This window comes from Sceloporus occidentalis, unplaced genomic scaffold, assembly GCF_023333645.1.
Source record: "Sceloporus occidentalis isolate IW3139 unplaced genomic scaffold, rSceOcc1.0.p SCAF_78, whole genome shotgun sequence".
Lineage (NCBI taxonomy): Eukaryota > Metazoa > Chordata > Lepidosauria > Squamata > Phrynosomatidae > Sceloporus > Sceloporus occidentalis.
Window position 1 is genome coordinate 3,212,370 of NW_028317058.1, and position 27,833 is coordinate 3,240,202.

At 39.0% G+C, this 27,833-nt stretch overlaps 1 protein-coding gene across 1 annotated transcript in view; it reads right to left on the minus strand.

Moving 5' to 3' along the window:
- Positions 1-416: 416 nt before the first annotated feature.
- LOC149285524 (NADH dehydrogenase [ubiquinone] 1 alpha subcomplex assembly factor 2-like) overlaps positions 417-27,833 on the minus strand; it is a 42,772-nt gene continuing 15,355 nt past the window's right edge. The window contains exons 2-4 of the mRNA XM_089495280.1: positions 17,777-17,866; positions 13,216-13,256; positions 417-659 (exon numbers count right to left, since the gene is read on the minus strand). Of these exons, the coding sequence (XP_089351406.1) occupies positions 417-659; positions 13,216-13,256; positions 17,777-17,866 (374 nt within the window). The remainder of the gene's footprint in view (positions 660-13,215; positions 13,257-17,776; positions 17,867-27,833) is intronic.

The following is a 27,833-nucleotide window of genomic DNA, read 5'->3' on the forward strand; positions in this document are numbered from 1 at the left end:
TGCCGGCCATCCGGCCCGGATTCAGGGCGGCCTGGGGGGCAATTGCCCCCCGGCCCAGCCCTCCCCTGCACACATGACTGTGACTGTAGCATTGGAGTTATATGGGGCCTTCATTTCATATGAGATGACATAAATACAGGGAGTTGCTCTGCTAATGGTGAATTCACTAATTTCACTGAACACTCATCCCTTTGTTAATTAACCCTATACATGCCATAAAGTGAAACATGGGCAGCTCTGGATAACAAATCACAGAAAAAAGCTTGCAGATGTACCTGGCATATACAGCCTGGTATCGAGGCGCACTTGTGTTACATATATGTAAAATAAGGTTAACATACAACTTTAATAGCCATTGTTGACGCTACAGATGAACGGAAATCATTCCTGTGACAGTTACATCACAGAACTTTTTTTTACTTCTTCTGTGTTGGTGACCAGGATCCCGGCTGAAATGTATTCCCAGTGCTGGCTGGCTCTTCAGAGGGCTTCTGTCTGCCAAAGAGAGAGGCTGATGCATGTCCCTTTATTTGAGTCTTTTGAGGCGGGATTAGATCTCCATCCTTATTTTCTTGGCTCTGTTGCATTTGTTCCTTTTCTGCAACTTCATTGGCTTTGGTTTTTACGTCTTCTCTTAATTTTTCATTCCTAAGAATTTCCTAGGACAGAATTAAAGAAGTACATGAATTGATCTCTCTAGTATGCTAAACAAATATACCTTAGCAGATCTGTCATTTTATGCTTTCCTCTGGGTTTAATCACATCGAATCACAAAAGCCTTATTAGAATCATTTTTTCCCACAGTTTTTGTGGCAACAGTCTATCAATGTCTGCTTTTCTGTCGCATGATAAATGTTCCTGGTTAAAATTATGACCGAGTTTTCCACGATGAAAGAAATATTACTAGAAAGGGTATGGGCATTCAACAGTACTAGGAATGATGTTTTCAATGCTGCATTTATTACAATGTTCAGTTTAACAGAGTATGTAGATCACATTTAAGTATTAATTAAAAAAAAAAACAGGAAAAATGTTCCACTTTGTTAATAGTGGCTTCCCGTTTTAATGTAAGGGATGTATACTGAAATAATTAAGACTCCTTGACTCTTACCCTTACAGCTGTGTTCTTTGGTTCTACGATTCATGTCAAATGACTGCAACAATCACTACAACAGGTAAAGAAATGCTAATATATTTACATCTCAAATGACTAGTGGCACATCATCAACAAAAATGGCGGACACATTTATCACTAAGCCATTACAATGTTTGTCCCTGAAAAACTGTGCTCAAAGGCAATTCAGTGAATTCCTGTGAAGAACAATTGACAAGCCCCCTCAAAAAAAAAAAAAAAAAAAACTAGAAGATTTTCTGGAGAAAAGGTAAAGTCAGAATCTCTCAGCATTCCTTAAAAGTTGCCTTCTTAGAGGGAAATCTGGCCCTGGTTCTTGGTAACACTTACTGTACAGAATGCCAATAGAAGATGTGATAAATTTCACTTAATCCTTGAGTTTAATCTAAGAAAAATGTCTGATACGCTTAGAGATTGAATGATTACCTAAAGTTTTATTCCTGTTGATTTGGGGACACTTTTAGTTCCCACGCTATATGCGAAAAATCATTATAGCACACTACTCACGTTCTTCCTTCGAGCCATTTCTTTCAATGATAAACTATAAAATATGCAATTACACAAGCAGATTGCCTTCACTGATCTTGCTTTGTGATGTCCTCATGCTACTATTAATCATTCAAAAAGTATGATAAATGTTATTTGTAAGTATCCTACCAATAAGTTATCACAACCTAGCATCTGGTTCTCATTATTCCACATGAGCAAGGGTATAATTTATTTCCGCGTTTTGAGCAGGCTACAAAATTCTATTATACGAATTAAAAATACCAAAACATATACCATGCAGGGCGAGATGTGAGCCCTGAGCTTAAAGTAACATTATACACACACAGAATAGTAAAATAATCGCACAAACCCATTCCCAGTGCTTGCGTACATGAATACACATACACGGCCATCTCACACGGCAGCCTGACTGCCGGCAATAAATGATCCAGCACTCCAGAGCTCTTATCTCCATATACTCAAACCATCCTCTGCTCTGCCCACAACTAGCTGTTCTCCTCACTACTTCCCATACAAGTCTCCAGGATTTTACCTGCATCTGTTCTAACACGCATTCTAATATTAACCTCTAAATAGAAACTCACCTGATTTGAGAAGAATATAACTTCTTAACACCTACAACCCACATTTTGGAATGAATCATCTTTTATCTACACCTTTGAGATCTTGAAGCCACTAAATCTTTCTCATGATTCTCACTTGTCATGCAGACCCTCATTTTGTCTCTCAATGCCCCTCCTAATGGATTGTAAGCTCACAGGATCAGGCCCGTTTTCTTTCTTTTATAACAGTATGTCCAATGTGTGTTTTAATGTTACTGATAATTTTGTAATAGTAGCACGGAATCTGCTGGCACTGCACAAATAAAAAGCACTATAATGATTTTATTACACCATTACAGAGAATACTTATTTTCTGACATTTCTGCTAAGCAGAGACTTCATGAGGCCTTATTCACATAAAATGCGGTTCATATAAATAGATTTGCTGTAAATCATGTGACTGTAGGTGACAAACAAGAAACGCACTTTCACATTATTCACCACACAAGGCATTTCCGAAACCCACATACACGTGAATCAGGCTTCATTAGGTCTCTGAAAATATTTCTGGTGTAATAAAACCGATTCATTTCTTTGTTTTCTTGTGTGTGCTTCCACTTTGTACTGTTTGTGTACTATCTAGCTTGTTTGATGTCAAAAGGCAGCCACCAGTACAGAACGCAAGTGGTATTTCTAAGGAAAAGACTACGCTATTTTGTTAAAGACAAATATAGTGAAGTAAACACTTTGCTTCCCAGACCCCCCAAAGGAGGTTAAAGAAACCATTACCATCCAGTTGACTACCATCGGTTCTCAGCCTTACTCCAAAAGTCGCCAACGCTACGAATAATGTATTAACTCTGCGAATAATGTATTGTCACAACCCAGAAGTATAAATCTGATTACATGAAAAGCTGAAACGGAACCAAGGGGAAAAAAAACAAGGACATGGTCTTTAACCAAAGAAACTCCTGCCAGCTCAGCAACTTGAGATACGGCGGAGCCACCAAGACACATTCCAGGGAAGAGGAAGCCTGTACGGCAAAGCCGCCGGTAAGATATACTCAGAGCTAGGTGGGGAATCTGTTCAAGACAACAAAGGCTATGCGAGTAACACCTTCCCAAAAGCAGCAGTTTCTTTGTGTTCCTGCCAGCTAAAAGTAAACAGTTGCCAAATCAACGTCAACCCTGATTTATTCAGATTCAATTTCAGAGCAAACATCCTTTGATCAATTATAATAATTAAAATGTGAACAGTATTTGGCTTCTTTAAAATGCATTTTAAGCTCCACGTCCTTTATTTTTACGGTTTCCATGAGCAACAAATCGACTTGAGAAATCTTGTTACTTGGGGACAAAATGCCCCTTGCTATTGTCCTATTGTTGTAAGGAATTTATATGTAATATTTGTTACAAAAGCTCTCATTCTTTTATTTCTATGTTTCATGTTAGCATTCACCTACCCATTATTCTCTTCTCTTTGTAAAGCTAGTTCTTGTGACCTGGAGGTCTCTTGACTTGCAACCACAACTTTAATAAGTGGCCTTTTTTTGTGCTCTATAAGCTACAGGGTACATCTATATATAAGAAACTATGAATGTGTTAAATTTAGCACAATTAAATGTGTGTTATTTATGGGTTAAAGGTTACAAGTCATACTAGAAATTGTGTTTCTATTGCTAAATTTGGTTATAAAAGTGATCTTGTTAGTGGAATTGGTGAAACAATATCTTTAAACAAGAGAGGCTCTGGTTATTAATTCTACTAACCTGGATCATATCCACATAATTCTCTAGTATCTCTTTTCTGGTTGAATAAATAGCTTAATTGGTGATCACCAGTAATCAATAATACATACAACTTACTATAATAAACATTAATACAACAATGGTACACTCTTTAGTGCTGGGTTTCCAAAGGAAAAACAGCATTATAAATCACAGTTGATACATTACTATGCAGGTGTTAGGAACATTCAGGACACCATATATTCATGTTATAAGTATCAGGAATTCAATGTTCTATTATCACATCAGACCTTACTGTTATCAATAGATCTCAGAAAGTATAAGAAAGTACGCTTGACATTTAGCAAACTTTAATTCACATTAATCATAATCTTTAAAAATGGATGATCTTGGCACTTTTAATTAAACTACGTATAAGGAGCCAATATAATAACCTATTTAATTCCGAAATTTTTTTTGTGTTAATAACACATGTACCTTTATGGGTGACAATAAGCCTACCCTGGTAACTTGGCACGCATTAAAATTACTAATGCAAAAAAGAAAATAAACCTTAAACAGTAATGACCTTATATATATATATATATATATATATATATATATATATATATATATATATATATATATATATACATACATACATACATACATATATACAAAAACATCCCTGACCCCCCCCCCTTTTCCCCAAATTCTTTGGTACAATTCTGTATATTTACCAACCTTTATGTTGGTGTTTATATATATATATATATACACATACATACACACACATGTGTATTAAAAACCCATGTTATGTATATACCTTGGGAGCAGCGATCTTAGCTTCTTGAATTTGATTAGTCATCACTATTCTGTTATCTCTCTCTTATTGCTAAGTTGCTGGCTGTTGTTGATTGGTTCAGGCAGCCTTTGTTAGGGTAAGGTTAGTAGAAGGGTGAAGATTTCAGGAAAGCAAATAAATAGTCCCTTACTTTTAAAAGCTATAGGTCGTTTCTTACACCAACGTAGAAGCCAATAGGTAGAATTAAATACAAAAAAGGCTACTACTTGCAGCCTCAACTCTTAAAACCTCAGCAGCCCAGGAGCAACTATACCCTTGGCCCTGAAATCGTACAGAACATTGCATCTCTTTCTGTGTTTGCCTGCTACAAAGATATCCACTTCGACTAAATACCCGACAGCCTGACCAATACACATACCTCGGTTCCTTCTATGCAGGCTCAAAGATTTCTCTTCTCAAATAAAAGCTGGGAGGCATTGCTTGATCAGGGGTGCAGTAGCCATAACTGGGTGGGCAAAACCAGGGGCAACAAGATGGGAGTGGGCAGAGCTAAAGACCACCCCACCCACCTGAAGATAAAAAGGCTTCCCCAGAGACGCAGTAATCGGCTGCCCTACTCAGACCCTCTACGGCAGAGCAAAAGTTCTCTGTATGCAAATATTTCACACCTTTAGACATTATTTCGTGTACAAAGATAATGGCTGAACCATAATTAAAAGGTCGCTCCTGAGCTGCATAACTATACTAATAAAAAACATTTTACCAAACCACATAACTAGATTTGTCCAGATGTTATGCAAGAACCATCATCTGTCACTAACAAACCAAGCCTGGATCACCCCCAAAAGACCACTCTCCACTTTTACAATGCATTTATAATTCCACGTACACTCTAATTTGCCGTGTGGTACTCTGTGATCTAGATGTGGAGTGTTATGCTAAACTATCTGTTCTAGTTAATAAATGTATTTATGGCTCTAACTCCATGCCTGAGCACGACGCCAGTTATTGTGTACGAGCCTCTCTTGGCTTATATTGTCAGCGTTGATTAGCTGTCTGCGAGCAACGAGGTTCAAATGTGTCTGCACCTGCGAAGTTCAGGTAATACAGCAACCCAGCAGGCCGATACAGAAGATATCTATGGAGCAATTGACAAATGACCGACATTTCCTTGCATGTATCTATCCAGAAACCCTGACCAGTGTTTCCTGTAATATATGTCACTACCGCTGGACATAATCACATCTGGCATCCAAAGCGTTTCAACGGGAATTCCATAGCGCCAGCCATTAAATAAGCTATATTGCAGTTTAATGCTTTGGCATAAGGAGTGAACTATCCTGGCACATGCGAGATGAACATTTGGCTGTTATTGTCTACCACACTTAGGTAGATACAAGTAACTAGGTTGTGTTCTGGATAATTTGAATTCTTAATTACTCTTTAGAACTTATTCCAACAGCATGAAGGCTCAGGTGAGGCACAGATCGACTCATTACAAGCGCCTTGTATATTGCAGCCGCTTTGTACTTGCCGGATGATCACAATTAAACAGTTATTGTTCTAATAAAAGGCTACAAGAAGCAATTTAGGCAGTAAAAAAAAGTCAGAGACCTTTTTGCAAAAAGGAAATAAAAGTCAAAAATTATAACCTATATGAAAGATGAGGCCCTTAAATGTAAGTGCTTTAGCATACCTGTTCTAACCCGAGTGTGCGGCAGAGAGATAGGATCACTGATGCAGCACATAACTTGGCGGAATACAGGCTTTTAGCACAAAAAGAGCAATTTACCGGGGCAATTGCCATTTCTGAATTATATAGATTTTATTTTTTTTTTAAAGTTAAAAAAAAAAAAAATTAAAAAAAAAAGGTTTTCCCCCTGTAAACATAAGAAATCAGAAGCCATACAGTCTGCAGATTTTTGCGGTTGAAATCCACAAGCTAATCAATGAACATTATATTCACACACTGTTTGGGGAGGGGAACATATTCTACACACTTTGGTAAAAAAAAAAAAAAAAAAAAGTATATACTCCTTTACACTCTTCTCTATCTGAATTCCATTAGCTCTGTGTCCCACCTAGTTTTGTGTCCTTTACCCATCTTTTGTTCCTCTAGTATGTGTACTCCAATCCTCATAAGCACCCAATTGTAAGGAGACAAAACAGTACTCTATACTGTGGCATTTTATGATTTCCTTTGAAAATGTAATCAAATAAAAACACAAATGACAATTGAGAATTCCTGCCAGAAATGATGAATGATACAAAGTTTTAGGAATTAGGAAAGTGTTAAATTCAGACGGATTGGACATGTAAACACGTCCCAGCTAAAAGACGTTACAGTGATTAAAATATGGCCATTATCGTCATATAGTATTGTTATCACATTTAATGGTAATGAAGAAATCTGATCATTAAACCTTTCAAAAGTTAGAATCAACAATAAGGTTAGAGAAAGGACGAGACTCATTCAGCTCATCTTCCTGATGTAGAGACTCAAACCTTAAGCGGTCCTTGGTCTCTTCTTGGATCTAGGATAGCTTTATGCCGATTCCATGCATGCTTAAATTCTCACGCTGTATTAGCTTCTACCACTTCTATATTAGAAAGAGGGGATGAGACCTTAAAACATTATTAGATAGGGTTAGAAAAAATCTAAAACCCCTGAATGCATTCATGATATTCTAGTGCAAAGTTTTAATAGTATAGTGGAATGTTCATACCGAGTAGGCATATAAATACAAAGGTCGTTATATAAATTTCAGTAAACCGTCATTTAAAGGAAAAATAATTTGACTGATTAAAAATCTAAAAGAATACATTCTGTTCAGTTTATATAAATAGAATTAATGGTGCTAAACGCTGTGTAGGTGACAGCCCCACATTAATATTCATTTACGACAGTACCTGCCATCCTCCTTTGAACAATGAAATCTACTGATGTGTGAAAGAAGATGGTCCTCTATGAATGAAATCAGACGGTGGGCCAATGGCCAGGAAATACAAAAGGTAAAACGGGCTTGTCACAGAATGAAGGACTTTAATGGTTTATATGTAACATTTGAAAAATGCGCTAACAAAAAAGTAAATAAGTGAGAATGGTTAAAAGGAGAAACAAAATATTTTTGTAAACCGTTTCAAGAAAAGATTTTGTTGTTTTTTTTTAAAAGAGAATCCCTTGTATCCCATGAGCAGTCTCTAGCGCTTGAATCTGGGATAGACCTATTAATAAAGATGTCAAAAACAAGTGTCGAAAGCAGGAAGGTATTTTTGGAATATGAAATCTTTGCGTTTTAAAAATGGCAGCATAGTTTTAAATGCAAGATTCCAGCCAAATGTACTCGTTTAATAAAACAAAAAAAAATCTGCATTACAAGTTTTCGGGTGTTCAGTTTGCATTAAATCCCAATTTGGAATTTAAGTTTAAGTGGCTGAAGGCCAATCCAGGTGAATTTCCCTGCATACTGTGGTAGAGTTAGGTCTCTTAATTGGAACGGATTTCAAAAGTTTCACATTTCAGCCCTATTACTTCTTAAACAGACCAGAACAGTGCTACTGCATGGCATGCTGCCATAGTAGCAGGAAAAAAAAAAGGGGAAACATTTTGCATCTTTTATGTGGTCACCCCTTCACGATCATGTTTTTCCAACCACAATCAGGAGCAATTGCCCCAAAGCCCCTGGTGCCAAGGGCCCCCCCGCTTACTGTGTGCTTGCTGCAGTGTAATTTCTGTGTTAGCCAGCGCTGCACAGCATGCATACTCGTTGCCAGATGGGGGCCCATTTGGTGCAGGGGGCCCATTTGGTGCAGGGGGCCCTTCTCCTGCAGCAAGTGTATTTGCAGAGACACAGACTTCATTATGGGCACCAGTGATGGTAGCGCCAGCTTCCTTCTTCCTGTCATGTGACATTACTATTTGCTCACATTTAATTTTTTTATCATCATAATGATCAAATATCCTGTTGTTTTCTGTATGAGTTTTCACTCATTTTATCCATCTAGAGACTATCTCCCATCATAACGCTGCTAATGCTTTGTATCGTTCAAAGGAGGCAGTCCTCAGGAACCGACGCTCATCATTTTACTGTAACTTGAATTTATTTTGGTAAACAGACAAAATAACAAAACTTGTGTCCATGTCCAAATATTTCCGGACCAAGTTACCATGTGCCTTATGTTTGAAAAATCTGAGTAACCACAAACGGTTCCTACTATCCCATCATTTTTATGCCTTAAATGTTGAAAACTTTGAGTGACACGTTTTTGAGCCATCAAAACACAAAATTTAAATACCTATGTGCTACAAGATAATAGATTGTAAGCTCTCAAGAGCAAGACCTGTTTCTCCTTCTGTACCAGTGTGTCTTAACATGTTATTCTTATTATCAAGATTGGTATATTGTTCATTTTCACTGTCCCCCTATTGTAATAGCGCTACGGAATTGGCCATTACAAAGTTTTGCATATAAGACTTGTTAATTCATCTCCCTTTACGGTATAATATGGGGAAAGTGGCTGGTAATTTAAGTGAGATTCTAAGGAATGAAAAGGTGGAGACAACAATCGTATCTTCTTCTTTACGAAGTGTTCTATACAACGTGACCTTATAGTTTGGAATAGGGATCTGCTGTGATACCTTAATCTAAACGTCTCAATGATGTGTTAAAAGCTTGACACTATATATTGTGTGTACTGTAGCTGCTGATCTTACACACAGAGAGTCCCAGATATTTCAAGCACAAATATTCTGACAGATGTAAAAATTCTAGCCACTTAAAAAAATATATATATACTAAAAGCTTAACATAACTTTCAGGACAGTGACTCAACTTGAACATTTCTTGCAATTATCTCAAATTTCTGCTATTTAGGTGGATATTTCAGTAACTTAAATTTTTTTTGTTCAATATTACAAGTACATTTTCTCCACATACTTAAAACAGTATCTGTCACAACAGTATTTAAGAGAATAAAGGTAGGTGGCACTACCACAAAGTAAAGTTCCTTTCATTTAGTTTTACCTCCTACTTGCACACCAAGCACACTGTGTAACAGAACTTCTCCCAAAATATCATATATCATAATGTGACACAAATACAAAAAAATAATTTCAATCAACAAGGCGGAAAAAAAATGACAGGTACAGTAACAGTTATTGCCACTTCTTATTACCATTCCATCACCGGTAGCCCCCTGATCCCTTCTTCCCTGGCTGCTGTATGGAGAGGGGCAGAGCATTGGGGTGGCATGTAATAGTCCGCTCACTGTCTCCACCAACAAACTGTATTCCACGTAGCGGCCTGCTCACCTTATCCATTAATGCGCTTTGGTTATGCAGGGTGCTGGGTTGTACAGCATTGGTGGCAAAAAGCAGGAGGTGGTTATTTCACTTTAGAGATCTCTGGTTGAAGGGTATTGTGTACAGCTCTGGAGACCCCTTCTCCAGAACGATGTTGACATTCGGGGGGGGGGGGGGGGGGGGGAGTTCAGAAGAAAGCTACTAAAATGTTGAATGGTTTGGAGGCTAAACAGTCACAGGTATTTGCAATACATTAGAGTGAGACAGCACTCAAGGGCAGTGGTGCAACACTTTGCTCTGATAAAATCATGTGAATGAAGGCGGGGGTGTAGATATACACATGGGCGTAGGAACCGGGGGGGACAGGGGGAATAGATCCCCCCCAGTAACTCATGCGGGGGGGGATCGATAATTAAGAAATCCCCCCAGGGCCAGGGCAACCGATCTTACGCGGTCCGCACCTCGAGCCCTGCTACTTACCTGTGGGAGGGTCTTCTGTACTGCACAGAGGAACCGGAACCCAGCAGAGTTCACGCGACATTACATCACATCCTCTGTGCAGTACCAGAGAACGCAGAGGGAGGCCGCGCCCTCTGCTGAAGACTGTGAGCGGCATCGAGGAGCTGCAGTGCAGGTAAGGGGGTGGGGAGGGTGTTTGAATAAGTATGCCTGATTGAGGGAATGAATCTGTGAATGAATGAGTGTGTGTGTGATAGAATGGATGTGTAAGTGCTGGAACCTAGGCATGATTGGACTGTGATTGATATTAGCAATCACACTCCTATCATGCCAAGTCAGCCAGTACATGCTGAAACATAGCTAGCTGCCCCCCTTGTGTATTGATGCTGCCAGCAGTATGGGGTCTGCACATCACTTACAGCCACCGTGTACCAGCATGTACTGGCTGACTTGGAATGATAGGAGTGTGATTGCTAACAGCAATCACAGTCCCATCATGCCTAGGTTACAGCATTTACTGGTTGGATGTGAAGGTGCTGGAACCTAGGCAAGATGGGACTGTGATTGCTGTTAGCAATCACACTCCTATCATGCCAAGTCAGCCAGTACATACTGAAACCTAGCTAGCTGCCCCCCTTGTGTATTGATGCTGCCAGCAGTATGGGGTCTGCACATCACTTACAGCCACCCTGTACCAGCATGTACTGGCTGACTTGGCATGATAGGAGTGTGATTGCTAACAGCAATCACAGTCCCATCATGCCTAGGTTACAGCATTTACTGGTTGGATGTGTAAGTGCTGGAACCTAGGCATGATGGGACTGTGATTGCTGTTAGCAATCACACTCCTATCATGCCAAGTCAGCCAGTACATGCTGAAACATAGCTAGCTGCCCCCCTTGTGTATTGATGCTGCCAGCAGTATGGGGTCTGCACATCACTTACAGCCACCCTGTACCAGAATGTACTGGCTGCCTGGGTATGATAGGAGTGTGATTGCTGTTAGCAATCACACTCCTATCATGCCAAGTCATATTGCTAATTTTTTTTGTCCAATTGTGGTGTGTTACCTACTTTTATTAAAAATGTGAGTTTTTATTATTATTTTTAAAGGTGAGGGGTCATTTTCGGTTTTGGCTAAGTGAACCGTGAATGTTTTGGTCCAGAATTTTCATTTTGGTGCATCCCTAGAATAAATAGAACTATTTCATTTTTAATTATCCTGAGTGCTGAATTTGTAGTCACAAAACTTTCTAGGCCCAGAAATCAGTGAGAGGAAAAGTAAAGGTTTTGTGTTATTTACTTTATTTTAATCTGCATATTTTATTAAAGGCCATATTTTCTCACAGTGAAAAATGAGTGTGGCCCGCGCAGGTATACAATTCTGATGAAGTGGCCCACTGCAGAAAAACCTTGGACACCCCTGGGGTAGACAGTGAGAAGGGGGGGTAGGGAGAGGGTAGCTAGTGAGAAGGGGGGGTAGGGAGCGGGTAGCTAGTGAGAAGGGGGGGTAGGGAGAGGGTAGCTAGTGTGAAGGGGGTGGTAGGGAGAGGGTAGCTAGTGAGAAGGGGGCGATAGGGAGAGGGTAGCTAGTGAGAAGGGAGGGTAGGGAGAGGGTAGCTAGTGAGAAGGGAGGGTAGGGAGGGGTGTAGATAGTAAGAAAGTGTGAGAGGGGGTAGATAGTGTGAGAAAGTGGGGATCTGATGGGGGAAAATGCTGTCCCCCCAGATTTTTAGGGGTTCCTACGCCCATGGATATACAACATGGGCAACATCTCTATTTGAGGAGAGAATTCAAACTACAGATCAGTTTTACTCCCTGAAATCCCCTTTTGTTTTTCCCCTGGAAGGCACTATTCCCTCCTACTCATTTCATTAGCATGTTGGTTGACGGACCCCTTCACAACGTAAAGTTGACAAGTTGGATACGAAAGTTATCATCATATAGTAAATTGTGAAATCAACAACTTTCACTAGAAACAACAAGACCCGCTCTGTTTGTGTGGGTGTCACTTGGCAGATGGTATCGCAAGCCTTGCTCAAGTCTGCCCAGACAAAAAAAAAAGGAAAAAAATAGCAGATCAAACGAAACCTTATTTAGCTGACATGAAGTAGATTGCATCAGTTCTTAAATCTCCCTGGTGCTAAGGAACTAAGTGTGTGTGATCACTTTCCTGTAACTCTAGGCGATATGGCTAGCTGGGAAAGGAGCAGGGCCAAGTCTAGGAGATATGGCTAGCTGGGAAAGGGGCAGGGCCAGATCTCCTAGACTTGGCCCTGCTCCTTCCCAGCTAGCCATATGGCCTAGACTTGACCCTGCTCCTTCCCAGCTAGCCATATTGCCTAGACTTGGCCCTGCCCCTTCCCAGCTAGCCATATCGCCTAGACTTGGCCCTTCTCCTTCCCAGCTAGCCATATCGCCTAGACTTGGCCCTGCTCCTTCCCAGCTAGCCATATCGCCTAGACTTGGCCCTGCCCCTTCCCAGCTAGCCATATCGCCTAGAGTTGGCCCTGTTCCTCCCCAGCTAGCCATATCGCCTAGACTTGGCCCTGCCCCTTCCCAGCTAGCCATATCACCCAGACTTGGCCCTGGCTTTTCCCAGCTAGCCATATCGCTGAGACTTGGCCCCGTACCCTCCCACCTCATATGGATCAAGATTGGGGGAGCACTGTTGGACTAGCTTTTGGAAGATCCAATAAATGCAGTCAATTGGCCTTTTTTTATATTTTTAAACTCACCTCAATTGTTGGCGGATCCTTTCTTCTGCCTCGGATCCAAGCTGCAAAAATAAAAAATAAATTGACTGGGATCAAAAATGCAGCGTTATAATCACAAAAAATTACTGATACCGTAAGCAGCATCTTCAAGCGCAAACACAATGGTTCTCTGAAGGTTTCATATTTTCTGTTTTATACAAATGGCCCATTAATGAATTTTTAACATCTTTAAAAAAAAATGTTTATCTCAGTCTGAGAAATTCCCCAAAGCCTCTAGAAACCTCTAATAGCTCCCATTACCTGATTGTTATTTACTCATGTGCTTTCAGAGACTATGGGAGCTTTATGGAAGAGTATAAATCACATAAGAAGAATTATCCAATTTCTGCACATTACCTGGAGAAAGTCCAAAAATGTTTACCTAACTTAAAAGCATTGTGTATTTCACAAGGAAAGTGTTGTATGTTATACTGAGCTATTTAGTTTATATTTATGACCACATTTCAAATAATCCCACTTTTCTCAACAATATAAATAGTATAATTAGTCTGATGCAAAATTTACAAATGAAAATCCTAGCTCCAGTGGTGTGTTGAGATTGATTGAAATCTCAGAGGTCCCAAAATCCCACGCAACTTCTATATGTTTTTTTATGTTGGTCCAATAAAAAGTATTATCTTGGACTAAGGACTCAAGCCACCAAAAAATCATTAAAAAATATAATTTTAATTTAAAACCTGTGTAGGGCCGCATACTGACAGTAACTTTTTTTTTTTAGTACTTATCCCCAACATTTTGGGTGTCATATATATATATATATATATATATATATATATATTCTATATATATATATATATATATATATATATATATATATATATATATATATATTCTATATATCTGTCTGATGCTCTAGCGCTGAATTTCTTCATTTTCAATAAAACGCTAAGACAAAAAGTTTGAGAATCACTCGCATAAATTATAAATATCACATTTTGTTCTGATGCCAAGCCAGGCTTCCACAGTACGACTACAACCGGGTCCCAAGCAATCATTACACATACAACCAAGAAAAACCTCTAAAAAAGCTACAGAGCGATACAATACATTGAGAAAATTATTTTAATCATGCTGTATTTGCTAACACAACATAACGTGTATTAAATAAGGAATGGGGAGGGGGAATGCTTACCCCATGGAGAAGGTATTTTATTTACAATACAAGACACTTTATTCCTAAAAAAGGCAGGATATCATAAAAAGCAACTGCTACAAATATCGTATTATATTAAGTAAAATGGTATAAAGCATCCCAGCCCAACACAAAACAACAAAAATAAGTTATGGTTCTGTACGTAACGGATGTGTTACCAACTAAACACTATATAATTTGCAAGAATTGCGGTATAAATCCCGAGTTAATTGGATAAGAAGCGTATGGTACACACTATCCAATTAATCTGGATTATGATAAATCACACCGCGATGTTAATAATTGTAGCAATTCAATGAAAGAGGAAAATTCATGTGTGTTCGAGATTACATAACCTTTCCGACAAAGTGCAAGAGGGTCATAAAGCGGCATCACAAAGGCCACTGCTTATGAGTAAAAATGAATCACTTAGTTGGGCGGCCAGATTAATGACGGATACACATGTGTTCCTCCAAGGCCTTTTACATGTGCAGCTTGTAAAACCATTTCAAACAAATGGGGCATTCCAAATGTCAGCGTTTGCATTTATTTGTTGTGCCTTTGGTATCCAGTTTAACTCTTTCAAAGCCAAAACAAAGACGGTACTCTCACCAAAGTGGTTAATGGAGTTTTCTTAAGTGTTATAGATCATATGTAGATATACGTGTTTAATATCATATTAACGTGCATTCTTTTTTTTAAGTGGGGCTGTCACTGGCAGTAATCCGCCCCTCTAAACCCAACTGTACAAATTGTGTATAGTACTTTAATATGCATTTCTTTAACACGTAAGAAAGAAGAAACAAAAGAAAAAAAACAAAAATAAAATTATTTCTCTTGGCAGAAGCTGCAGCAGAACACTTTCATGGTCCAATGACTTCCACCACAGATTGACTACTTTAAGCAGCCAATCAGTGGTGGGAAAGCACTTCCAATGCATATAGGGGATTTTCCCCCTATATGCATTGGCAGTAAAGGGGGATTTTCCAGACTCACCCCATTAATTTGCAAGGGGACATAAATGTAAAGGTACCACACAGCTATCATATGCATAATTTGTCCTTGAGTAGATATTCTCAGGCTTTTTAAAGGGTTAAGAAGTCAGGCCAAATCTACTGAAGGACAAATTATGTTATGATCTTCAGTGTAAATTCTTGGTCTCCTACTGGACACATATGCTCAAAATGTCCATGCCTTACAAATTACCTCTACAGCACGGTAATTTATCTCTGATGGCTTCTCTGCAATACTATCCATCCCTCTAATGGGGCAATGCTTCTTCAAACATCAAGACCAGGTGATTCAAATACACGAGACTACACAAACCACACACAAAAAAGCTTTATGGGCGTCTTCCCCAACAACTGTCATCAGACAAGGATAAGGAATGATCTTTTTCCCCAAGTAATTGTATCAGCAAGTGAGGGATTTCTAAAACTGTTCCAAAAAACAATGAAAAGTAAAAAGATAAATTGAAGCAACCGAGTTATGCATTGAGAAGATGGGCTTTGATGTTTCTAAGCAAATTTATCATGATGATAGCATGTACAAAGGAGTTTTATAGGCATTGCTAAAGAGGATGATTCTCTGTGTATTAAGCCTGCAGAATATGATGGTGCTATATAAAACAAATAATATTAATCCTATGACATCTATATATATATATATCTTCATGTCTCAGGTAGTTATAAGAATGAGCCATTGGAATTTATAATTTTTTTGTAAAATGACTATTCTCTAGCCCAGCCCAGACCAAATGGTGTACTTGGCTAAATTTCAAATACCTTACTGAAGTCTACTTTGTTTCAAAATCAAGCATTGGGAGGTGAAATCAGTCATAATGGAAAATATAATTTTTATAGTCTGCAGTAACTATAAAACATATAACAAAGGGAATAAAAAAAAAGGGAACAACTCCACCTTTTGTACATACTGTTGGGAGAAGCCATTCTAACACCATGTTCTCAGATTATTCCTCACCCTTGTTAAATTATTGTTTCTTTGGACACTATCAGATTTCATAATAGGCAGCTATTTAACCTGGTCGCTTGGCCACAAAACTGCGCTATAAACATTTCATTAACTTTCTACCAAATAGTTCCAAAATCATTCTACTTAAATAATGAAAAAACAAACAAAAAAAAAAAAATAGGGTCATTTCTGATAAATTAATTTTGTGATGCTAAAAACCGTGAATAAGTAGACTGTATGATTTGATATGGTTTAGACTTCGCAACGCACTTTTATTAAGTAGTTTAGATTAAAGCCGTCACCTTTTCATCTGCGTTAATTGCGTTCCGTGGCGCAGTGAGCAGTATGTTCTGTTTTATACAATGCTGTGCGTGTCTTAGCAGAGCTTAAACTAAGATAACTGGACATTTCATACCTTGAGACCCCGGCTTTCTTTCATCTGTGCTTATTTGCATTTTGATTAGTATGCATGAGATTTTCATTGAACTTTAATACTCCGACTGGCGCATAATACACTTTAATGAGCATAAAAGCGAGCGTGCAAATTAAAACTCCCATTAATCACTAAATGTTACAGGAAATAGGAAGGATGGGGGGTGTGGAGCGGGCCAGAAAGTGGCAGACAGAATGAAGCATGCACTCTCTAAATCTCCGTAGACATTGCCGGTGACGGATATGCTTTCAGCAGCGCTGCTGACGCGAGAGGGAGAAGGAAGCGGAAAGTGAAATATTCTATCAGCATATACAGTAGGTGACCATTCAGCATGAAAATTAAAGAACAGTAATTTGCAGAGTGCATCCAAGACATACAGCACTGGGGAGAAAAAGAAACTATTAGCTTTTCAAACTTGGCCTGGAATCACACAATGCTTTATTAGAATCACTGGCATCTTTACAATAGATGTTATTCATTACGGCACAAAAAAGATGTATCATAAAAGAAAAAAATAATAAAACATTTGTGCTTCTGCATTTTTATTGTCAATTAAAGTCTACGTGAATAATAAAACCTCTTGGACAAAAGTGCTTTTTATTATTATTAGTTTTTTTTTGTTTTGCAAATTTGTATTGCATTAGAAGAAAAAGAAGAGTTATTTAACTGTTTGGCAGCACTGAAATCATTTCGGTTTTGCATTAAATAAAACAAAAACAACTATTTGTGCGCCCAAATGGAGTCGTCTAATCCCCCTACCATTTTCTACTTTTGGCCTTTAAGTTACGGCATTTTCCTGATAACAAATTGAGCTTTTTCACCACGGGTATCCATAAATTGCCAGTTGGTGCCAACTTGGCCTGAATCTCCAGCTGAGATTATGAGGGTCTGCCAACACCCAGAACCTTGCAGAGTTATATATTCTTGACAGATCCCCTTTAATCATTTTTAAAGGTAATTAGCACAATGTAAAGGTAAAGCATTACCTTCCCATTCTGTGGGAATGTGGCCAAGTTCGTACTCGAATTCTTTTTTATTCACCGATTCAATAATTCTCTTTGCTCGGGTTTTCTGACCTAGAAATGAAAGATATCGGGGAAACGGTTAATGGCTGAAGAACACACACTATGTTAACTAGTTGAAGATCACAAGAAGACACAAGAATGCAGAAACCAGAACTGACATTAGTAAGATAATAAAAAGAAAACAGAGACCACGTATTTTTGTTCAGCTCCGCATTGTAAAATAATATGACTGTGGTGAATACAAATGGTTTATACAAGGGTCAAAATATATGCATAAGTAAGATTTACGATGAGGGTCTTTCCATAAACAGTGAAACCTTCCGGAGGTCCTGATGCACACGGAGGTACATCAATATATGACATTTAGATTTAGATGTCGCCTCCATCCATCCCAGAACCATATGATCAAAAACAGTTATAGTACCGTTATCCAAAAAGAATCTGAATTACTTGCAGGCTGTATATACGTACTAGAAAAATGGCTTAACGACTAAATCAAAATGCAGATCATTCATTTGTGTAGAACATAACTGAACAACCCTCCAGCTGTTGTTGGCATCACTCCAATTCAGTCAGATTGGCTTGGGCTGATGAGAATCATAATCCAACAATTGTTGGAAGGATACCAGTTAGCCACTTACAAGTAAGAGAGCCTTTTTTTGTAGCCGATCTCTGCGTTCTTGCGTACAGAACAGGATATGTTCCTCTCAGGTAATTAGTAATTAGAAATACTGAGCTACTGTTACATTATTTAGCTATGGTGCTCAATAACTCATAGTTTGACAATACAAATGGCAAGCATGTAATTGACTGTCTGTCTGGAGTGTTTTATGACACACAGATGTGGCTGCGTGCCTTTAAGTGAACCGTACCATAATGAAGAATCTTGAGACCAGACAAGAAAGAATGTTAAGGTTAACCCTTTTAGGTGCATGCACACGAGCAGGAGAGTGTATGGCAGGGGAGGAACAATAGGGCATACAGCTGGTGCAAGTCATCAGGGCACGCATCCCCAAGTGGCCCGGCGAGGGAGATCATAGGATATCCCTTCATTAGCCCATTTAAACAGGTGACAGAAGCGCAGGCCTGGGCTGCCGTGGCACAAACAGGTAGGCCTCCTTGAGCACACCGGTAGTGCCATCACATCTGCCAACAGAGGATTCAGCAATTGTTGACATATCGTTCCATCAGGAGGGGGGTTTTACAGGGGTTGAGTGGAATAATATATAATATTTAATTTTTATTTAGTTTATGTTTTTGGCCGTTTACTTCATTTCCCCCATGTATAATTGTGTGCATAGGGGAAAAAAGGCAAGGGTTGGGCTACAAGCTTTCTTGCACCAGGCCCCAGTTGTGCATGGTCCACCCAGAAATGTTCTGGTAATGATGGGGTGGCCCTGGCACTTTAAGGCCAGTGGCCACCTAATGACGTGTCCAACAGCTGTATACGTGTGGCCGCACAATATGTTTTTTTCTCGCGTAGCAGGTGGCTGGGCATAACCAGCTCCTGGAGTGGCAGATCGGGTGAGTGTGTGGTTCTGTTGGCTAGAAGCCCACCAGGTAATTGCCAGGTCTGCCATATGGCCAGTCTGGGGTATGGACTTTTCGTACCATAGGGCTCATTACAATAAATAAATCAAAATTGCTTTTGGTTACAAACATTTGCTCTCTTCACTCATGTTTAACTTTCAAATGTGCATATTAAAAATAATGTTATGGGAGGAGGGTTAAGAGATAATACAGCTAGTAATGTTTACAATGGAAACTGCAAAGAGAATTAGCATGGCTTTGAACTCGACAGAGTAACACTGACCCTAAAGGAATTCATATTCTCAGATGGATCAGAAAGAGACAAAACTCTCTGTCAGCAAAGGTCACTTGAAGGAAAGCGAGATCAAAGCGCAGTAGACTCCTCGTTGTCAGCCTGTTCAGGAGTCCGAGCCAGCGGCAGGAAAGCACTGCCGGTATCAGAGAATGATGTGGGGCGAAAACACAGCTTTTCGCTCCTGAAAACCCTTTGCCATCCTAGATCTACGCATATCCCTACGAACGCTCGTGCGGCAGAATCTATATAGCCTATACATTAACACTTGCCAACCTCCGAGACTCCACGTCACGATCTATATGTGTTCATGCACTATAGAGAGAAAGAACCAGCCAAATATGCGCGCTGTACCGACACAAGCAGGGCTCCGCAGTCCTACATTTCTGATCACAATACCTATGACAGGGCTCGACCCTGCTGTCTCTCCTATCCTCCAGTGAACGTCCGGTGGGCGTCAGCACAGGCATCTACCCTTAGGGAATTCCTGATCTCGTGAGCATTCCTTATTTATTTAATGGTGTAACAGCGCTCACGCGAAACTAGCGTCTGCTGACACGAAGAGTCCGGGCTGTCAATATACAGCCTGATCCCCCATGTAGCAGCAGGGAGATGTGCCTGCCGCTGCAGTCAGGACTTATCGGTATGGTTAAAGGTGTTTAACCACTACAGACAAAACAGAAGTTGCACTCTTCAGCTTGAGAAGCAAATAAACCTTAGATTTTCTCTCTCTTTATTCTGGTTTTAAACACACAAAACACAAACCTTTGTAATAAAAAAAGCACTTCTGGAGGAAGGATCCAAGCAGATTTAAAACTCTAGTTTCATTTTTTTTTTGCAATGGCTTCCAAAATTGTACATCTAATAAAAACGCAACTGAAACATAAAAGCAAATGAAAAATAAAATGAAACAAAAAACTACTTTATGTAATATATATATATCAAAGCAATCTTTTAAGTTCCTACAATATTAACAGATGTTTTCAATCAATCCAAAGGCGACAAAATAGTTGGATATTAATATATGTGCGTGTACATATTTGTAATTTCAGCAGCCCCCACATTTTTTAAAATCCTTTTAAGGGGGTATTTTCCTTTTTTGTGTAAAAATAGACACTCAAAGAGGTGCTTTGCATTCTCCTTTCATGATTGTTTTTTGATGCAGTTAGAATACACTACATTTGTGTAATAGTTTCTGGGACCCAATTCTAATATATTAATATATTAAGATGTATATCTGATAGGTAAACAAGACTTCTGGCAACTGGAGTAACAATCCTGACTTTATGTTTATTTACACAGATTAGATATTCATGAAAATCTCTGTTTCAAACCCTCTCTCTAAATACATTTTAAAAGTTTAGATAATACATGTTTATGTTCTCTTCTTCCCTTGTGAGTAATTAAAAGAATCCATATTTCAGAGCGGGAACTTACTAGAACAATGACTTCACAGAATAGGAAATGTCTGTTTTTTGGGGGTGTCTTGGATCGGTCTGAAATGTTGCGGTTCCATCTGTAATACCATTTTAGACAGTTTTTATTGTTTGCTTGGGGGGGGGCGCATTTGTAGTCTGGTGACCAGATCTAGAGCTGTGCAGCAGATAAATATGTACATGGAAAGTAATTGAACAAGAAACAAAATGAGAACAATCTGAACGCTAGAGTACAACAACACAGACTCTCAGACCACACAATGCTAGAGTCAGAATTCAGTCTAGAACATTCCAAGGAGTCCAGATAATACACCTCTCTTTCAAGTTCAATAACAGTGACTTCAAATCACACTCGCATTCTTAAAATGACTAAATGAATGTGGACTTTTTCCATTATTATGGAGGGTAGGTCATTAATAAGACATAATATAATGTTTTCAGGCAGCTGTATATTAGACATTTGTATGTGTTCTAGCTCTGTTATCTTAGCTCAATATATTAGACAAATACCCTGACCCTTATCCTCCTGCCTTCTGGTAAACAATACAATCACTCAAGTCATAATCATCCAGCCAGACACGCTGACTAATGAAATTCTATGAAGTAACGCAATTCCATAAAGAATCAGCTCAGTGCGGTGTTCTGAGCAGGGAAATCCAATCAAAATATCCCCTGACCGACAACAATGGTAGCCTCTGGATCTGCAGATACATTAAGTTTATTGGAACAAAACAACCTAAACCAGGTCTGTTAATGCTAACCTACAATACTGTATACGGCGCTGGATTTTATGCTCAAGGAAAAAAACACGGGACTTCCCCCTTTAATAAACAATACCCTTGCCTGGTACAAAACCATAATCAATGACACAAAGTTACAATAGTTGATATAGTTACAATTACATAACCGGTCTATTATATGATTCCTTCCTTCCACAGCAGAGGTCATTTGCCATTTCTGCTATTGCGAGCTACCTACCATAACCTTGCCAGTTCTATTCATTATAGTTGCTATAATAGAAGAGCTTGGCCTTAGTGGCTCTCAAGCCTCAGCCACAGATATCCATCTTCAGTCGAGGGGTCTCTATTAACCTTTAGTTCTCTGTGTCCCCTGATAGCATAATGTATCCAATAAAAAAATGTTTTATGCTTACAATACAGGCCAAGGTTATTGAACTTTAAAAAACGAAATACGCCATAACATATTTGTATAAATTAAATTATTTCAATAATACGTTTCCTAGTGTTTTATGAATCATCTGTGGCATAATTTTTTTTTTAGAATTGTGTTTTTTAAACCTGCATACTGGTTTAGAGTCCAGTTCCTCTATGCACCATGTGGGGGTAAAAAAAGATCACAAAAAGTATTTATTCACTAAAAGGTGAGATGACAGAGTTTGCACTCCCTCGCTGTACTAATATATATATATATATATATACATATATATATACACACACATAGATCTGGCCCTCTACAATGTATAACTTAATGAGTGAGGACACCATAGGGAAATACCAATGATTTAATGCTTCTTTCTGCAGGAGAAGCTCACAGGTGGAGGACCTTCGTAATATATAATTAAGTCAAGGATTTGAAACCACAGCTTTCATGTAAATGCTCTTGTCAACTATGCCTTTAGTAAATAAATGCCATAGAGCTGACCTTTTGGAGTATTTCATATACTTTGAAGCGGGCCAGGGAAACAAAAGGCTACAAAATGTAACATTCCTTGGTTCACACGTGGGCCTCTGACACCAATCCTAAAGACAAAGACTTCATTTTGAGTCTATAAAAATTATTTTATTACTGTATAAGCAATGAAAAACACACAGAATGTGCAACTTCTTTTTCCTGGTTGACTGTCTTTACATCAAATGACTTTATTTGCTCATTTTGATACACATTAAGGCTATGAAAATAATTTGTGATTACGGAAAAAGGTCTGGACGAGTTAAATGTTCCGTGCAGCTATTCTAGTTTCCTTCTCTGCTTTAAAATAGATTTGCAAAACTAAACAAAAATGTGACGAAGGCTAAATGAGAAGCTCGTATCACTGCCAGGGTATCTCCAGGGCAGAGTACAATTTGCCGAATAATACTTTGCAGAGCTGGTCAATATTACCATTATTGTTTCATAAAACATGCTGCTTCTCAATTATTTAATATTCATTTCAGAAAATAGTCAAGCTTTCAAGCTTGTCTGAAGCAGAAGACTATTAGTTTATAATAAACAGAACATATACTTTTATAGATTCCGTTTATGTTTTTAGGAAAGAAACTGCTTTTTTCATGGAGCATAGAGAATCTGGTATAGACAAAGGGACATGTGCAAGCCAACTTGCCCTACAGGACACATGTGCACGGGCAAAGTACAGTAAATGCACCCGTAGACATGCAATAAGTACACTCTTGAGATGTTGCGCCTGGGTTTGTGGCCATAGGTGTGGTTTTACAGGTGAAAGCTAAAATGATAAGGGACAAAAACAAAGAAAAAGAAAGAAAAGAGAGAACTGGCAAAAGAAAGGAGAAAAGGCAGAAATGAAAGGAAAAACAAGATAAAGGAATGAGAAGAGATGAATAGGAGAGGGACCTGCTGGATGTGTACTGATGGCTTGCTTACTCTCATTACACCAAAGGAGAGGTACGTTGCTATACAAAAGGATTTGGGGATGAAAATTAACTGATGCTCTTCAAATCATCTGTCTTTAGCTGTCATAGTTACATCATATATTTACAGTACGACATTCTGGGAAGAAACGCCTTGTGATCTTTAAAGATTTATCTTTCTGTCTCTGTATTTATGAGGTTATTTTCTAGATCTGTAATATCTCTTGCATGACATCTACTGTCATGTTTACATGCTACCAAATTGTAAAAAAATAATTAAAACAATTAACAAAAATGAAAAAAATGTCAGAAACATATTCGCTTCTTTAAGATGCATTGTGACGGAAGCCTCCATCACTGGGACCACTGGAGAGGCCTAACTGCCAGCCTCCTCCCTATTGACTATGGGCCCTGGGTTTGTAAAGACTTCTGTGGCTACCCCCAGAAGTATCATCTCATCACTGGCTGAGGGGATTATCTCCAGCAGACAGCCAGGATCTGCAACCAGGGAGTGACTGCCATTGTTTCAGTTTAATGTTGTATAAATCAGTCGTCCCCCCCCCCATTGTATTGTTAATCCCGTTACTGCTCCTGTTGTCTCTGGGAGGCAGATTAAGGGGGGCGGTTTGTGTCCCAATATCTTGTTTTATGTTAATGTGTGTTTTGATGGATAAATCCAGCCCTGTGTGTCCAAAATAAATCAGTCTTCGTTTGGTTTTACCCTACACTGAGTCTCGGCTAGTGACTGGGGAAATGGGGAAAGTGTGTTGTCCCAGGCTAAGGGAGCACAAGACAGCGGAGGTAGTCGGTCGGACCAGCCAGCTCCGTGACATGCATATTTTCTAACATGGTTGCATATAATACCATGATTATAAAATAATCCATAATACAGGTAATTTAATCTCTTAATGAAAATATCCCAAATTGGAGAGTTACAATTACAATTAAGAAACAAATACAGCTAAGAACAAATTGCCATTTTATTAATCCATGCATATGTAGAAAGTCAGTGGAGTCTTTGACTGGTTGGCTAAAATTCCCTTTTTGTCACTAAAGGGTGAATGGGTTCAGAGGTGTAACACAAGCTCCTGCATCTTTTGCGGTGGAGAAGAGGTCCTAGGGGTCCCATTGCTTCTCGGTGTAGAAGACAGCCCTTTGAATGTAGCTCTAATATGCTGTTAATTAGGTCTGTAAAATCATATTACTTAACATACAAAAAGTGTAAACATTCCAACTGCATACTACCCAACATTTCGGGTATCCAAGTCAAGAAACCTGTGCTAAGAGTGTGGCAAGTCAAGAAACCTGTGCTAAGAGTGTGGCAAGCCATGAACGTGGGCTGGGAGTGTGGCAAGCCATGAACGTGGGCTGGGAGTGTGGCAAGCCATGAACGTGGGCTGGGAGTGTGGCAAGCCATGAACGTGGGCTGGGAGTGTGGCAAGCCATGAACGTGGGCTGGGAGTGTGGCAAGCCATGAACGTGGGCTGGGAGTGTGGCAAGCCATGAACGTGGGCTGGGAGTGTGGCAAGCCATGAACGTGGGCTGGGAGTGTGGCAAGCCATGAACGTGGGCTGGGAGTGTGGCAAGCCATGAACGTGGGCTGGGAGTGTGGCAAGCCATGAACGTGGGCTGGGAGTGTGGCAAGCCATGAACGTGGGCTGGGAGTGTGGCAAGCCATGAACGTGGGCTGGGTGGGAGGCGTCGCAAGGAGACAATGGGAGCTACATTGAGTTTTCACCTACCTTGGCCAGGCAGGGGAGATCAAGGGACAGTGAGGAAGCAATGTGGGACAGCTGTGTGGGACAGTGAGGAAGCAATGTGGGACAGTGCTGTAACAACTGTCATCAAACTACCATTCATGGTATTCAGAATATGTGCATTTTGCAATATGGTGAAGAGAGAGCACATTGTGCTTTTATTAGAAGAACATATTGTGTAGGTAAAGGAAGAGCCATTCTTGCTAAAATTGGCAAAGAGAATATGACAGCTAATGCATGAAGTGCGAATGCAAAATGAGAATAAAGGTACAGCTGCAGAGAGAATCAATTAATTAACATAACCCAATGCGACAGCAACTCTGAGATGTACCAGACCGATTTTAACAGGTGACTCTACAATGTCAGTTTTTACAATGAAGAAGGAAAAAAAAAAAAGATTACAAAGTAAAATTATATAAAAATATATTGTGTTGGAAGAATCATTTTCTTAAAAATGGCCTATCATCCTCACATAAGGTAAGTGGACAGGTTTAGTAATGTTCACAGTATCCCCTGGTGCAACAGAATGAGACTCTGCAAAAGCGAGCTTACAGCAGATGCAGATGTGCCAGAAATTAACTTACTGCTGCCTTAGAAAATGTAAACTTACATATGAAATTTACAATAAAATACCCCAAAACAAAAGCGGATCTTAGAGATTGCAGGTTTATGATAATACAAACAAAAGGCAAGCTTAGTTCACGATTGTCAGAACCAACTATTGCATTGCAACCTTTTGTTTATTTTTTATTGATTTATATATCACCATCCTACTCTGCAGAGATGCACAATGGGTAAACCGGACATAATAAGTAGCACATTACATAACAATTTGGACTTAAAGACAAGGATAAGGTGGGTCCTATAAAACAAACACAAGGTCAATAGCATGCAGGGCAGGACCCACTCCTCCTCCTGTACTACTAAGTCTTAACATCTGTCTATATTATTGTCAATATGGTATATCATCAATCTTAATATAATGGAAACATTATATTATCCCCTTGGAATCTGTGTGGTCATTTATATTGAAAAATGGGTACAAATATTTTTGGAAAAGTTGAGAGCACCAATGTCCCAAGGAACACAGATTGACATCACAAGACACAAGTGAATGATGAATCAGAACACACATGTAAAGTGGTAAGCAAAGGAGCCATCGCCCTTTGATGTACTTTCCCCAAAATGCTATTTGCTGAAAACACATGTGGAGATACACGTGTGTGTGTTTTCTGTGTCCTCCGTTTATGTCATGTTCCCGATAGAGAGAGAGAGAGATGGTGTTAACCGCAGTGGTACTGGCATTACTGCTCACTGCTTGATTTTATATTTTATATATTCACTCCTGACTACATGTCCAGCTGAAAATACAGAATATTTATGAAGTCTGGAATTGTCCTATGGTTTGCCCCATGAACTTCTTTTCAACGTGACAGCAGCTTGAATTCAGACTTCGACTCCCTGTTTCTTTATATGGATATGTTATTAGCGAGTAATGATGGAAATAATTTGATGCCCAATTAGACCTAAGAGAGAATATCTAAATGCTTCCTGAAGGGAATTATATACAAAAATCTGCCAAAAAGCACTTTTAAACTATGTTTCCAAAAAAGAGAAAACTATAATATGGCCACGTTCTTTACGAGGAGATGGTGTGACTCTGTAGACAGCAGTATAAGTGATTAAAGGGGTATTTACAAAGGGCCCTTGCATAATAATTCCTTGCCACGTTTTGTGAAGTACCTAAATATTTTGTGCAGACTATAACAATGACCAGTTTGAAACCTGCCCCTTAAACCAACACAAAATGCGGCACTACTAAGCATAAAAGCTTTAGATAAAAGCAAATTGCTAGCAAAATCTACAAATTATATGCTGTCACTAAAAAGCAGAGCAGATGTATCATTTGCAAATGACAAGTCCACTTTAATGTTAAAACCTTGGCATCCTGCATACTGCGTGATGTGAAAAAACGATATGTATACATGATAGATGTATAAAGCCGATGTGGAATAAAGCTGCAAAATTCTTATAAAATATGCAGATGTATAAAAATGATTAACGATGAGAAGAAAAAACTAAACATTTTAAATATTACATTTCTGTAAGAATAAAAACGAATACAATGAAACGTTCATACTATATGGACCACTGCACTACAACGGCAACATCTGTAAACACAATCACTGTCAATATGCAAAGCTGAATATGTTAGTGTATCTCAATAAAATGTCAGATAAGTATTTGGTATGTTAAAAGCATTTATAAACCTTTAGACAGTTTATTTTTTATAATGTAATTATGTAAAATTACTAGTGATTGAGCTCCTTTTTGCGCTTTCAGAGATAACGACAGTGTAACATTGTATTGGAAGCAGGAATAGAAACCTGTTCCCAT